Source organism: Macaca thibetana, chromosome 9, assembly GCF_024542745.1.
Source record: "Macaca thibetana thibetana isolate TM-01 chromosome 9, ASM2454274v1, whole genome shotgun sequence".
NCBI classification, from domain to species: domain Eukaryota; kingdom Metazoa; phylum Chordata; class Mammalia; order Primates; family Cercopithecidae; genus Macaca; species Macaca thibetana.
The window spans coordinates 123,158,815-123,174,904 of record NC_065586.1 but is presented as its reverse complement, the minus strand read 5'-3'; the positions used below and the strand labels follow the sequence as shown (position 1 = coordinate 123,174,904).

Genomic DNA, 16,090 nt, shown 5'->3' with positions numbered 1-16,090 from the left:
TCACCAGCATGGGGACCAGCTCCTCTGCACAGCCTCTTCTTAGGAACACTGTTGTGCCCTCTGTATTACCACCATACATTTAAAACGACACAAAAGGAATGCTGTGATGGCAGAGATTTGCCTCAAAATATCTGGGGGATGGGCATATAGATAAAAAAGATGGATCGGCTGGGCGTGGTGACTCAAGCCTGTAATCCCAGCACTTTGGGAGGCCGAGGAGGGTGGATCACAAGGTCAAGAGATCAAGACCATCCTGGCCAACATGGTGAAATCCCGTCTCTACTAAAAATACAAAAATTAACTGGATGTAGTGGTACGTGCCTGTAGTCCCAGCTACTAAGGAGGCTGAGGCAGGAGAATCGCTTGAACCCGGGAACTAAAGGTTGCAGTGAGCTGAGTTCGCATCACTGCACTCCAGCCTGGCAACAGAGCGAGACTCCATCTCAAAAAAAAAAAAAAAAAAAAAAAAAATGGATCATGAGTTGATAATTTGTAGAGCTGAGTGATGAGTATACTGCCTTATGGTCTTCTTTCTTCTTTATATTTGAAATTTTCCATAGTTTTAGCAAAAAGGTATCTTGAATGCATAGATCTGAACTCCACCCCCCTCCTATTTCCAGAAAACAGAGGATTAGATCAAATGAAAATAAAAGAGCATCTTGATTTTATAAAACGCTCAGAGAAGACTCTTCACACCTCAAGTCTCTCACTTTTCTCCCTCTCCCTTTTCTCCTGATGTTACTCCTCCCCTAAGACCTCTCCTTTCTCCCCAATGATCAATTCATTCAAAGCCAAGACAAGGAAAGACTGCCAATTTCCCCATATGAACCCAAACCTTCACCTCCCTTCAATCAAGTCAACTACACATGTGTATAGCCAGTCCTGCTGCTTTCTCTGTACTGCCTCCTGGTTAGGAATACCCCTAAGCATTTCATTCATTCAATAAATATCCACTGCAGGCATGCTGAGGCCAGGCATGCACTAGGTACCAGCAGAAGAGCAAAATCTAGATGAACAAGGCCCAGCTTGGAAAGCTCTCATCCTATGGAAGGCCCACAAACAAGCAAGTAAGAAATACAATGATTCTACATGGGGAGCATGCCATGAGGAGCCATGAGGTAGCATGTAGGGGGGTATTTTAAGCAGGGTCCTCTTGGAAGAAATACTCAGTGATGGTTAATTTTAAATGCCAAATGACTGCACCATGGATGCCCAGAGGGCTGGCTGAACATTATTTCTGAGTGTGTCTGTAAGGATGTTTCCAGCAGAGATTAGCATTGGGATTGGCAGACTGAGTTAAGCACATCCACCCTGCAGAGTGTGGGTGACCATCATCTAATCCTTGAGGGCCTGGATAGAACAGAAGGGCAGAGGAAAGCTGAACTTTCTTCTGTGAGCAAATGGCTGCAGTGACACAGCCCTGGTGTCCTCATTCAGGCCAGTCCCACACGGGCTGGATCACACACAGCTATCTTGCTTTGACAAGCCCAAAGATGTGTCTCCTGTGAAGCCCAACAAACTCAGCTGGATGCATCTACAGTTTCCATGTTCTCCAAGAGAGAGAAATAGGGAAAACAAGGCCAGAAACAACCAAGGCACTGTAAGGCCTGGCCTGCTGGGACCTAGACCTGGCAACGAAAGGCTTTTCTGCAGAGGAACAACACCAGCTTCAGAATTCACTGCCAGCCTCTTGCAAACAGATCCACTTGTCATTATATCAGAGGGAGATAAAAAGAAAGGTTTTAGTGCAAAGCAACCAGTGGGCCTCTTTTAGTGAGTAAGGCAACACACAAGCTAAGAAGCAAAGACTTGGGAATCCCACTTCACCCAGGGAGCCCCCACGAAGGAACCTGGAGGACACACACAGTGACGCATTCTGACCACATCCTCCAGAGGATCTTTACTAAGGGCAAGTGCATTCAGTGGCATATGCAGCTAAATCCAGTTATACTAAGTTCTAGAAATCTGAACACAAGGAGAGTTCATTTGACTGATTCCACTGGGATTAGGAAACAGGACAAAAACAACCACATTTGTACAAATTAACAAGAAACAGAAAAAAAAAAAAAGCATGAAAATCAGATCCAACATGTCTCATCGGAAAACAGCTTGGCTTTAAATTCTTATACCAAGGGTAGCACAGAATATTTTGCAAAAGTTATGACATCTTTTGTAAGAATGGACCAACTGGAAGATTTCTGGTGATAAATCTTTCTTGACCAGGAGATTAAGATGTCCGTTGGCTGCTTTGAACAAGCAGAGAGCTTGCGGATGAGAAAAACTGAGGTTGTTTTAAGAAAAACACTTAAAACTCAAAGGCAGTAAACAGGACCATTTTCACATTGGCCAAAGCATTCTGAAATGCTTCTAGGCAACCACGAAGCATTTAGAAGTACATTTAAGCTGCCAATTATGGCTTAGGCAACTTCTACTGATGGGGCAATTCTGGAGCTGCTTGTAAGACATGAAGCTTCAGGCTAATTTTGGTTCATTTAGCCCACAATAATTTGGGATTCATATAGTTCATACAATCTCATTTACTACGCTGGATACAACTTGCTTATACTAAGATCAACATCCTAACTCCATACTTAAAAAGATGATAGTAAGTTAATTACTTCAAAATATTATATTACCTGGTAATTCCATATTAAACAAAGCTAAGTATTTATTCATATCCTGCATACTTTCAAAAGAGGACCTCAGGCTGTCTAAGATAAAAGGCTTAGAGAACAAGAATGAAACACAAATGGAGCGTAGGAAAGAGGGGGAGAAACAATGACAAACACCTAAGCTAACAAAATCATTGAATATAAACAGTAAGTTTCCTTCAAGCTTTCTATGAGCTAAAACAAATGAGCAAGCTTTAATAGAGAAAAAATATCTGGGGTCAGGCTCGGTGGCTCACACCTGTATTCCCAGCACTTTGGGAAGCTGAGGTGGGTGGATCACTTGAAGTCGGGAGCTTGAGACCAGCCTGACCAATATGGTGAAACCTCATCACTACTAAAACTACAGAAATCAGCTGGGCGTGGTGGCGGATGCCTGTAATCCCAGCTACTCAAGAGGCTGAGGCAGCAGAATCATTTGAACCCGGGAGGCGGAGCTTGCAGTGAGCCAAGATCATGCCATTGCACTCCAGCCTGGGCATCAGTGCGAGACTACATCTCAAATGGAAAAAAAAAAAAAATCTAATTGAATCTTTTATGGTTTACATTCTTATTCAAAGAAACTAAGTAACATACAGAACAAAGTTTCGCAATAGAAATTTTTAAATATATGTAAATATATCCTGAAGAAGATCTTTGTTAAATCAACACTCAAGAAAAATCAAGCACAATTCATGAACAATTTACTGACAATTGCTCTCCATGGACAGCTGACACTTATTGACAGCTGTTAATTTGATGAAGATACTGATGATGGTAGTGCTGGTGACAGAGTATGTCTCTTTCTGTGCCTTGGCATTGAACGGTTAGGAGACAGGGCACCAGTAACTCACCTAATAAGAACCAGACATAACATTTTCAGGGGATTTTACTTGCTGTGTTATAAAGCTTATTCACTGTAGGAGGAAATCCTGAAGCAGGGTCCCTGGTCATCACCTCTATCATCAGCCTTTCCTTAAGTCCCCTAGAGTCCCCAAGTTTTGGAAGACACCTGGTGAGTGGGCAATTCAGTCTCCAGTGAGAAACTGAAACATGGACAGTCAGGAATAATGGCTGAATGGAGAGTCATGTGCTTTGAGTCCCAGACAATGGTGAGAACTGACTTTCTTTTATGACAGTAAGAAATGGCTTCTGACTCAGAGAGAGGTCTACATGCCCCCCACGTCTTGGTTTGATGTGTTTTTTTCTAGAGAAGAACACTCCCACCTAAATGAAGTCAACATTTGCTTTCAATATTGGCCTTAGCAATAAGTGTACACTCTGGTGCATTTTGTAAGGTTTAGCCAAGAAAGACGATTAAAATTCACATCCCAGAAGGCACAAAGGACCAAGCCATGCACAGAGTGCGTTCCAAACCCAGCCAGTAACTTAACAGGGACATCTCGAGTCTGGGATCCGTGAAAGCACAGGGGAACTGAAAACAACACCAAGAATGAGGACAATAGAAAATGAATGGAGCAGCCAAACGCCGGTGAAAAAAGGAATCAAATGAATCCAGGCGTCTCAGTCAGAATGTCACTCAACAGACTTCACGTCTGCCTCCAATAAATGAGGAAGTTTGTGGAATTATGCAGAGGTTTTAAGCTTTCAATAAAACTGCTTGACAAGGGTAAAATATTAATTCCATCTGCCAAATAGAAAGAAAATGATTAACAAAAAGGGCAAGGAGATAACATGGGGAAATATAAGGTGTTCTGCAGGATAAATGAGTTGAAGAATCATTAAAATTCTTATTACTTTGAGTAGGATTTGAAGAAATGCTGTCAAAGAATGCAAAGTTCAGAATAAGATAAAACCATTACTTTCAGATTTAAAGAAAACTTGAATTCTTTTCCTTGCAATCATCACAATGGAGCGAAGTGATTGCCTCCCCGGGACAGACAATCACATATCTTAAAGGCTACAATGTATGCTGATTACCCTAGGACTTTGGTGTATACCTAAATTACAAACTAGGAGCTTTTGCCTTCATTTCTCAATGATCTATCACCTGCACTACATGTCAATTACCCTTCTCTTGTAAGGGCTAAATCTTCCTGTCTTGTAATACAGCAGTTTTAATTGGTTGCAACCTCCACTCCTTTTGTCAAGAGGAGGCAATTCAGAGGGCCAATGTCTTCAGAAAATAAATAACAGGACAAGTGAATAATTCTTGGGGTTCCACTCACCATGCTGTGTGAAGAGGTCACTGTGGACGATTTCGATCAGGCAGTAAAGTTTCTGGATGGTCAGCAAGCCCATGGGAACATTGAGGATGAATTCAGTAAACATTTTGCTGTGAGGAAAAACACAAAGGAAATAATTTTGAGACACACAGCAAAAGGATCCAATGCCGTTACAATACTGAGATATAAGGTCATCACATGGTCATTAATGTCACCAGTATGTTCAACACGGCCCCTCATGCACTATGGGGTCAATAACTCATTCCAGGAAATGATGTTTTGAAAGTGTTCGTTTTCACTTCACAACCACTAACATGCCTATAATCCAAAAGACAGACAATAACAAGTGTTGGTAAAGACATAAGGAAATGAGAACAGTCACACCAAGCTGGTGGGAAGGTAACACAGTGCAGCCACTTTGGAAAACAGTGTGGCATTTCCTCCAAATGTTAAACACAGTCACCATATGGCTCAGCAATTCCACTTCCAGGCATATACCACTCACCCCACCCAAAAAAAATGAAAACATAGATCCACACAACAATTTGTCCATGAATCCAAGTGGCATTGTTCATTACACTCAAAAAGTAAAAACAATCCAGAAGTCCATCAGCTGATGAATGGATGAACAAATGCAGTCTATCCACACAATTCGTGTACAAAAAGAAGGAAGCACTGATGCGAAAACATGGAGAAATCTTGAAAACGTTATGCTAAGTACAAGAAGCCAGCACAGAGGCCACAAGTTGTATGATTCCAGCTCTATAAAAAGGCCAGAAAAGACAAATGTGTAGATACAGAAAATAGATTAGGGGTTACCCGGGACTGGCTAGGAAGGAAAAACGACCAGAAATGGACACTGGGATCTTGCCGGGGTTATAAAAATGTTCTAAAATTGGACCCTGGTGATCGTTGCACATCTTCATAAATACACTAAAAACCACTGAACTGAACCGTCTACAATAGGTAACTTTATAGTTTGTAAATAATATCTCAATTTTTTTAAAAATATACTTTTACATTTGGACACAGGAAGGGGAACATCACACACCGGGGCCTATTGTGGGGAGGGGGGAGGAGGGAGGGATAGCATTAGGAGATATATCTAATGTAAATAACGAGTTAATGGGTGCAGCACACCAACATGGCACATGTATACATATGTAACAAACCTGCACGTTGTGCACATGTACCCTAGAACTTAAAGTATAATAATAAATAAATAAATAAATATATATATATATATATATATATATGCCCTTTTACGAAAGGCTAACAGACCTATGAAGAAATTGTAGAAGAGCTCTTGTTAGTAACTATATAAACACAAATTAAAGTGGGCAGATATGGTTTCCCAGTCATAATGGCACGGTTCTATACAATGAGAATTCCCAGTACCAGCAATGTTTGGGAAAACCGACACCAACATATGCTGGTAGAATGTTGGTTTCACCTTCCGGGGGCGGGGGGGACAACTAGATAAAATCTACTGAAAAGTCTGTAAGAAAATGCAATACGAAGTAATGCCGTTTCTCTTTTTATCCTAGTGATATAAAATAGGAGCAGAAACTACAATTAAGCTACAGGAAACTCTATCCCAGCATTTTGTAATATATATATTTTTTTAAAACTTCAATACAACTCAACAGCCATCAGGTAGCACAGTAGCTAGAGGCCTGTTCTTTGTAATCAAAAAGCCCGGGTTGGCCTTGAACCACTGCCATTTACCAGCTGAATTATCACGGACAAGTTATTGAGGATAAAATTAGGCTAACAATAGAACCTATGTCATACCATTGTTGTAAAGATTAATGGGCTCATACAAGTGCTTTGTGCAAAGCCTATTTTACATGGTGAAAGCACATAATAGATGCCACGTCTATTACTGCTGCTTAAAGATGGGCCAGCATGGGACGGAATCAGCATGAAAGTTATTAATGATGATACAGAAGATGCCGTCATGGCATGGGAGAGGAAGATATCTTAAGTGCAGGAGCTGATCACAAAGAATGGTGACTTTTTTTTTTTTTTTTGGAGACAGTCATGCCCTGTCGCCCAGGCTGGAGTGCAATGGTGCGATCCTGGCTCACTGTAACTTTTGCCTCCCGGGTTCAAGCAATTCTCCTGCCTCAGCCTCCTGAGTAGCTGGGATTATAGGCACGTGCCATCATGCCCAGCTAATTTTTTGTATCTTAATAAAGACAAGAGTTTCATCATGCTGGCCAGGTTGGTCTTGAATTCCTGACCTCATTCGTGATCTGCCCGCCTCGGCCTCCCAAAGTGCTGGGATTACAGGTATAAGTCACCACGCCAAACCAAGAATGGTGACGTTTTTAGGTGTGTGTGTGTGTGTGTGTATGAAAGGGATCCAGCACTTTCTGATTCTTTTGGGTAGTGGACTTAAGTGTGAGTTATCCTCTTCTCTCATCTCTTCTGCTTATTAAAACATGAGCCAATTTTCTAAATAGAAACATGTATGTATGTGATTTTCAAAGTCATTTTTAAAAATTGAGGATGAGTTTGTGTCCTTTGTAGGGACATGGATGCAGCTGGAAACCATCATTCTCAGCAAACTATCGCAAGAACAGAAAACCAAATACCGCATGTTCTCACTCATAGGTGGGAACTGAACAATGAGATCACTTGGACACAGGAAGGGAAACATCACACACTGGGTCCTATTGTGGGGGTGGGGAGGTAGGGGGAGAGAGAGCATTAGGAGACATACCTAATGTAAATGACGAGTTAATGGGTGCAGCACACCAACATGGCACATGTATACATATGTAATAAACTTGCACATTGTGCATATGTACCCTAGAACTTAAAGTATAATAATAAAAAAAAAAAATCAGTGTAACAGGCATTGAGGAGGAACACAGGGATGCACAAATCGCAGACAGGCCAGCAGCCGCCTGCACCGGCCCTGGCCAAGCAGGTCCTCCTAGGATCTCCAAGCACATGGCTCAACCACAAACTGTGAGCTTCGATGATACCCCTTGAGGGGCTAATTTGTGTGTACAATGAGGACAGGCCCGGCTCTCCGTCGGTGAGGGGCTAATCTGTGTGTACAATGAGGACAGGCCTGGCTCTCCGTCGGTGAGGGGCTAATTTGTGTGTACAATGAGGACAGGCCCGGCCCTCCATCAGTGACGGGCTAATTTGTGTGTACAATGAGGACAGGCCTGGCCCTCCATTGGTGAGGGGCTAATTTGTGTGTACAATGAGAACAGGCCTGGCTCTCCATTGGTGAGGGGCTAATTTGTGTGTACAATGAGGATAGGCCTGGCTCAAGCACAAACTGACAGCAACAACGATACCCCTTCGCGGGTGAGGAGCTCATCTGTGTGCACCATGAGACAGGCCTAGAGCATGGCCACAGCCAACACCAGCTGCAGCTTTCTCCACTTTCCTCGCAGTTTGTCAAGACCTGAGCTGCTCAAATGCTCAAATATGAGAAAGCCCTGGAAGCACCTGCGTGGGGAGCAGGGTTGTTAAAACCAAATGACCAGGCCCCACTGTGCAGTTTCTAATTCAAAAGGTCTAGGGAGGAAGCCAAAGTTTGGCTTTCTCTAACAAGTTGCCAAGTGCTACTGGAGCTGCCATTTCGGGGCCCACTCTTGGAGAAGCATGTGCCAAGGAGAAGACTCTACAGCGTGCCAGGTGGGCAGACGCTGCCCATGAGCCCGTGTGTTTCTCCTTTTCTCATGTAGGGCCTGCTAAGCTAATGGCCAGCACTGTTAGTGCCCCGGGAGCGGAAAATAAATGTTTCCCTGCAGGACACTAAATCCTAGGGAACATCAGATTCCCAATGATTGGTGGGGGACAGCACCTCCCAGAGAGCCTCTCGCCCTTCAATTCCAGGGCACGAGTGACCTATGGTAGACATAAAGAACAAGAAGGATGATCATTTTTTATTCAGTTTCACTGCTCAGTGGACAGATGGCCCTTTACTAATATTTAGGAGGGCTTCGCTGGCCGGTAAAAAATGGCGTCTTCATCCACAGGTAGTTTATTGTGTCAAATCAAAACCAAAACAAAAAGTAGTTGAGGACTGCGCTATTAAATGTCTGCGGTTTAAAACACTGTGCATCCCTGGGGTGGGAGCAGTGGCGCACGTCTGTAATCCCAGTGCTTTGAAGGCAGAGGCAGGAGGGGCGCTTGAGGCCAGGAGTTTGAAGCTGCAGTGAGCTATGATCACGCCACTGCACTACAGCCTGGGCAACAGAGTGAGACCCCTATCTCTTAAAAAATAAATTATAAAGGCTATGTATCCCATTTGCTCACAATGGCACTTTTCAGAATGCAGTGATACCAACAGATGAGGAAACAAGCAGTGCACCTGGCCACTGAGAGGCGGCAAGTTAGGGAGAGAAAAGGAAGGATTTGGTGTCCAATCTCACTCCTTGGTCTGCAAGCCCAGTGACCAGCTTTCTCCAAGTTTGTTTGTGGGGTTTTCTAAAAATTATTTTCTTAGCAACTTCTGAGTCTTCTGCTTGAGGCTCAGGGCCCCTCCCAAAGAGGAGTTGCTTCCATTATAGAAGCAGGAGCTGGCACAGGAATATTAAAGCTCTTACGTCAGGATTTTTAGGTGCTGAAAACAAGAGCAAAACCAACAACCACATCTTGAAATTCAAACCTCAAAGTACGCAAAATGCCAAATGGGCATTATATGCCAATTAGACTGTAAACAATCTTCTTTAAAAATATTCTGAGAGTTGACTGGTGATGCCTTTTCCATATCATGTCATAATTATCAAAGAGTCACAGACACCACCAGCAACACATGTTCCAGGATGATCCAGGGCACTGACATATGGAGACATAAGGCAGAACCCTGAGCATCCCATAAACTAAGTGCACTGAGAAGGAGGTCACACACGGCACGTGACAAGCATTCGCCTAGGCTGCACACTTACCTGAGCTCTTTGGGATCAAACACCAATTTCACATCGTTGACGATCGTTGGTAAGTATTTCAGTGCTGCCCCCTGCAAACCAAGAAACAAGAAGGCTGAGCAGCATGCAGGTTAGGGAGTGCTCATACTAATTTGTAATCCTTATGAGAAGAACTGCAGAAATACTGAGAAGAGAAAGATCACTTCCAGATGAGGGGCTGATGGCTAACACGATGAAAACAGAGCAAAGAAAAAATTCATCAGGAGCAGTTCACACCTGCAATCCCAGCACTTTGGGAGGTTGAGGCGGGCAGATCGCTTCAGCTCAGGAGTTTGAGACCAGCCTGGGCAACATGGCGAAATTCCACCTTTACAACAAAATTACCCTGGCGTTCGTGGCTTGTGCCTGTAGTCCCAGCTATTCAGGAGGCTGAGGCAAGAGGATCACTTAAGCCCAGGAAGTAGGGGTTGCAGTGAGCCACGATCACAGCATGGCAATCCAGCCCCGGCAACAGAGCAAGATCCTGTCTCAAAAAAGAAAACGAACCTCTAATCTACAAAGAATGCTCAAAGAATGCTAAATTCTTACAGGTTGTCTTGACACAAAATAAAATTATTATTAACAGAAGCCAACACTTACCACCTGCGGCCTAAGTGCGTATACAATGTGCTTTTCTGTGCATGTGATTTTCTCCTTTAACCCCTGCAGAGCTCTGTGAGGTTAAAGCAAAATGAAGACCTGTCCCCCTCAGAATAATCCTCTTCCATTAAATTCACTTCAACTCTTCTACATTCAATGATTAAAGTCAACTGTCTTTGTTCCAATCCAAAAATATTTCCTGTATATCTGCATATACTTTAATTATGAATCATTTTGTTCTTCAGTAATGTATCTTCTAGAAAACAAACACCCTCAAAAAACAGAGTAATGATATTCATGATAGATCCTGTCATGCTACACACTGTGCTAGGACCCGTGTATATTTGATCTTTAATTCTTACAGACCTCCTGTATTAGTCCATTTTCATCCTACTATGAAGAAATACCTGAGACTGGGTAATTTATAAAGGAAAGATTTTAATGGACTTACAGTTCCACATGGCTGGGAAGGCCTCTTAATCATGGTGGAAGGTGAAGGAGGAGCAAAAGCACATCTTACATGGCAGCAGACAACAGAGTGTGTGCAGGTGAATTGTGCCTTTATAAAACCATCAGATCTCAGGAGGCGTATTCACCATCATCAGAATAGTACAGGGAAAACCTGTGCTCATGATTCAATTACCTCCTACAAGGCCCCTCCCACAACACAGGGGGATTATGGGAGCTACAGTTCAAGATGAGATTTGGGTGGGGACACAGCCAAATCACATCACCTCCTATTATAAGGTAGCTGAGTAGGAAGGAGAAAAAACCGACAATGGAGACATTCATTACTTTGTCCCTGTTCATAAAGCTAGTACTGAACTAAGCTAGAATTAAATTCAGTTGGGGGAAAGTCAGAGACTGAGTCCCTCTGCTCTCTTCTGTTGGGAAAAGTTGCTAGATTTTAAGTGATCTGACTCTGGCTCTGCTACCTTCTACCTGTGTCTTTAAGTAAGAGGGGAAAATAACATTCACGCCAGATACTTCAAGGGGTTGCATTAAAGCTCAAAATCAAATTGGAAAATGAATAGGGTAACACTTTGAACACTGGAAAATACTACATGATTACAGAAACAATTTTTACAATTGTTCTCCAAAAGCAAGTAGGCAGAAACTCATTTGAAAAGTATTCCCCTGAACATATACAGACATTGATGGATTTGTAACAAAGGTACACAGTACCATGGGCAAATAAATAAACTTCATGCCCTATTCTCTCACACTGCACAAAACTCAACTTTAAATAGATCACAGATCTTAAATGTAGAACTTCAAAAACTGTAAAACTTTTGGAAGAAAATACATGTGAGTTTGGGCTAAGCAAAGATTTCTTAGATATGATACAAATAGCACAATGTGTAAAAGAAAAAACTGATAAAATGGACTTCATCAAAATAAAGAATTTCTGCTCTTTGTTAGGTACTACTGAGATAACAAGAACTACACAGGGAGAAAATGACTGGAAATCATAAATCTGCTAAAGATTAGTACCAAGAATACACAAAGAACCCTTAAAACTCAATCATGAGAAAACAATCTTCCCCTCCCCGCAAAATGGGCAAAAGAGATGAAGAGACAATTCTCCAAAGAAGATAGATGGCAAATAAGTACTTGAAAAGACGCTCAGCACCATTACTCATCAGGGAACTGCAAATTAAAATGACAATAAGATACAAGTAACGTCTCTAAGAATCATGAAAACAAAACAAAATTCCTACTCTTCGTATAACGTGCTCTTTGTATAACACTGCTAGTCTGAATGCAAAAATAGTTCAGCAACTTTAGAAGAGTTCAGTAGTCTCTCACAGGTAAACATTCATAATCCGTAGCACCCAGCCACTTTACTCCTAGCTACCTCCTCAAATGAAGTGAAAACCTACATTCACAAAAACTGAAGGCATCCTCATAAGGTTAACAAGAACTCTGGACAGCCATACAGTGATAATTAAGCCCGGAACAGGTTGCCCTTCAGCCCACTTTCTCGTAATCCCAAGTCACGCAGCACTAGATACTGGTCATCTGCATCCTCAACGTTCCTGCAAATAGGATTTCTGATATTAGGATCATAAGTCTTTTGTTGAAGAATTGCTTAAGGTGTTTCTCAGATCCTGAATCCCAGGGAAACGGCTGGTGCCAACTGGTTTGAAAACCCTCCACAGAGGAAAGGAATCAGCACTGCAATGCAGTTTCTTCATCTCCCTGTCCCTTCACCCCACGCTCTTCAACCCACTTAGGCCTGCTCCAAAAACACTTAACAATACCTAGCCCCAAACTCCTCCAGCAGACAATCTGAGGTTTCCTCCTCCTGTTTTGGTGGTTCTATGATTAAAACTCTTTCTCTGCTGCAACCCAGAGCCGCAGCACATTGACTTGGCATGCACATGGGACAGTGAACCTGTTACAGTTACAAAACCCTTACGTGGACGTCTCTAGCAGCTTTATCTGTAATCCCCAAACACTAGAAACAACCCGAATGTCCCCTCAAGAGGGGAATCCATACAACGGAACTCGACACAGTAACACAGAAGCACCAACCACTGTTACCTAAAACACAGATGCACCTGAACAACACAGTGATAAATAAAACAAGACATACGCAAGAGGCTGCAGCCCGTATGACTCAATTTTCATAAGATTCTGGAAAAGGCACAGCTATAGGAATGGAGAGCATGTCAGTGGCTGGTGGGGAAGGGGACAGGGGAATGCAGGGGGCTCAGGGGCCCTCCCATGGGATGACTGCATTATGCCTTTGTCAAAGCTGGCACAGCTGTCCAGTAAAAAAGAGTAAATTTTATTGTATGTAAATTATATCTTTTTTTTTTTTTTTTGAGACAGAGTTTCACTCTTTCGCCTGGGCTGGAGTGCAGTGGCACAATCTTGGCTCACTGAAACCTCCACCCACCAGGTTCATGTCATTCTTCTGCCTCAGCCTCCCGAGTAGCTGGGACTACAGGTGCCCACCACCACACCTGGCTCATTTTTGTATTTTTAGTAGAGATGGGGTTTCACCATGATGGCCAGGCTGGTCTCAAACTCCTGACCTCAAGTAATCCACCCACCTCGGCCTCCCAAGGTGCTGAGATTACAAGCATGAGCCACCGTGCCCAGCCTATACTTTAATTTTGTAAGTGACTAAGAATATATTACCTGGGCATATTTCCATAGTTACCAGGGATGGGAAATGCCTGAAAGAATGGCGGGCTGGTGTCTCAACTCTGGGGCGCAGGTCAAGTCATTTCAGGTGAGTTCAAGTTGCCTCATCTCTAATGTGAGTATTCTGCACCTGCCAGACAAGTTTCCAGGTGCCGGGCTCTATGGACACATTAATCCCCATGGCAACCTGATGAAGGAGGCCTATTACTATCCCCTTTCACGGAGGAGACGGTGGAGACACGCAAAACTGAAGTCTTTGGCCCAGACTGGCACTGCTGGGATTTGGGGTTGGTCTGTGCAGCCCCAAAGCTAATTTTGCAAAACCACCACGCTTCACCTTCACCAAAAATATAGTAGAGGATAAAGCAACTTTTGCCCCATACATCTCCACTCCAGAACGATCCATGCGATCCATGCTGTTGTTCACCTCAGCGTTCACCCTGTCCTTCAATGCCAACCAGATCCCAACCATCTGCTTTGGGATGCAACTTGTCAAAAGAGCATTAAATAGTAATAATTTCATTCTGATTTCAAAAGTTCTGCTTCCACTACCTCAGTGTTGCTTGGGGAAAAAAACAGAAAACATTTATTGTGACATTTAATAGCCAGCGTTGGCACAGGCTGATTGCTCAGTCTCCCGGTCTCTCGTGTCACTTGCGAACACCCAGAGGGTGAGGCACGAATTGGCTTCATGCATTTTATACTGTGCCCAGCAAAGCATCAACTGCCTGTAGCAAGTTTATAAATACCGTTTCACCAGGGTGAACTGGCCACAAACAAGACAGGCCTTTATGGTCCACCTGCCGCTGGCTCCCCTCGGACCACCGCATGCTGCATGAATCAGGACCGGCAGAGCGCCAGGCAGGGCGAGGGCTCCCAAAGGCTTCCCTGCTGGGGTCTTCCCGAGCTCCTAGAATCAAAAATGTCACAATGACACCCCCAGAGAAGGGGTCGTGCCCCCTGAGGTGGGGACATGCAATGCCAGTGATCCCAAAATGTTGGTTTAACTCAGAATTCTGCTTAACTGACCAAGATGATTTTGTGTCTCTCGGTAAATGAGGTTTAGCAAGAACTGGGAGGAACCCACATCTGCTATCAGTCCTAGGTGATGGAACAAAAGTCAGGACAGAGAGAACGGAATACAGAAGAAACATGAGGAGAGGCGCGTCTTACACTGTGGGTCCACCTGTTCTCCTGAAGGGCTGGGTTTCCTCTCCTTCTCCACTCTCCCTCCATGGCTGACTCAGTCTTTCTTTGCTCTCCTCAAGCCTGGCCCCCACCCCTCCTGTCTCATGTCACCACCTCCTACAGAGAAAAACAAAAGCCACCACAAGAAAGGAACTCGCTAAGCTTCCAACCACCCAAACCAAACACTAGACTCCAGCTCCCAGCCTCTGCCCCTGCCTTGGGTTTTCGGGGCACCCGCCTGCTCTGTGGGGCTTCAACCTCTTTCCCTGCTGTCTGCTCAGGGCCCTCCTGCCCTTTGTCCTCTCTCTCTCTCTCCTCAGAGCCTTCATTTCTCACCCCTCTGGCTCCTGCTTTCTATAATGAAGCCCACGCCAGCCTCTCACCCAGAAAAGCAGCCCCAGGCCCTGCGATCTTCCGCTCCATCAGACAATTCCCCACACTGTGGGCCGAGGCCCGCATCCACTTCCCGCACGACCCCTCCTCACTCCCACTACAGCCTGACTCTGGCCCGCACCACAGTTCTGTTCCTGCCAACGCCACAATGACTTCAGGCTGTTCTCAAGTGGCCTTTCTGATGACACTTTGGCCACCTCACCTGCGGGGCACTCGTGGCCCTCGTTCCCAGGGTGGCCGCCCTCCTCTCCACCCTCCTTCCAGCTCCCTGTGTGGGGCCCCGCTCCCCCAGCCCCTTGCCTGTGGGTTCCTCGGGGTCCCTCTACATATCCCCCAAGGGACCTCACCTCCTGCCATGCCAATGACTCCCAATTCTGATCCATCTCCAGGGCTCTCCTTCCTCCCGAGCCCAACACCCACAGCCTACACCCACCGGGCTCCACCCTTGCTGACCCTAGACATTGCAAACTCCCCCTGCCTTGGTGGAAGCCACAGCTGCTTCGCCTTCCCTAGGGATTCCAGTGCCAGGCACTGCACCACCAAGCCCCAGCTGCATGCCACAGGCCTGGGCATCATACCAGGCGTTCTCTCTTCCTCACAGCCCCCTTCTAGACAGCGACAGAGGCCTTGGTTCAGGCTGTTAACTACCCCCGGGACAAACAGCACCTGGGCTGCACCACTACTGCCTCCCATTGGCTTTGCTGCCACAGCGTCCCACCCGCCCTCCCTGCCTCCACGCTGACTCCTCAAGGACACTCCTCACTGGCCACCAGAGCAGCCTTCTGAAAATGCAAATGGAATTTAGATACTGTGGCAACGTCCCCTGCTCATAGGACACAAAGAACCTCCTCTGCACCCATGGAGGGCCGTGGGCTCTGGCCCCATGGCCCCAGACTCATCCTTGGTACCCGCAGGACTGTCTCCCACCAAGCCGAGCTTCTTCCAGTTTCCCAGATGGGCCAGGCCCCTCTGCCAGCTCAGA

The 16,090-nt window shown here is 44.8% G+C and overlaps 1 protein-coding gene across 1 annotated transcript in view; it reads right to left on the bottom strand.

Moving 5' to 3' along the window:
- The window catches only part of DOCK1 (dedicator of cytokinesis 1), a 557,083-nt gene that overhangs the window by 345,391 nt on the left and 195,602 nt on the right, over positions 1–16,090 (bottom strand). The window contains 2 exon segments of the mRNA XM_050803710.1: positions 4,838–4,944; positions 9,754–9,824. Of these exon segments, the coding sequence (XP_050659667.1) occupies positions 4,838–4,944; positions 9,754–9,824 (178 nt within the window).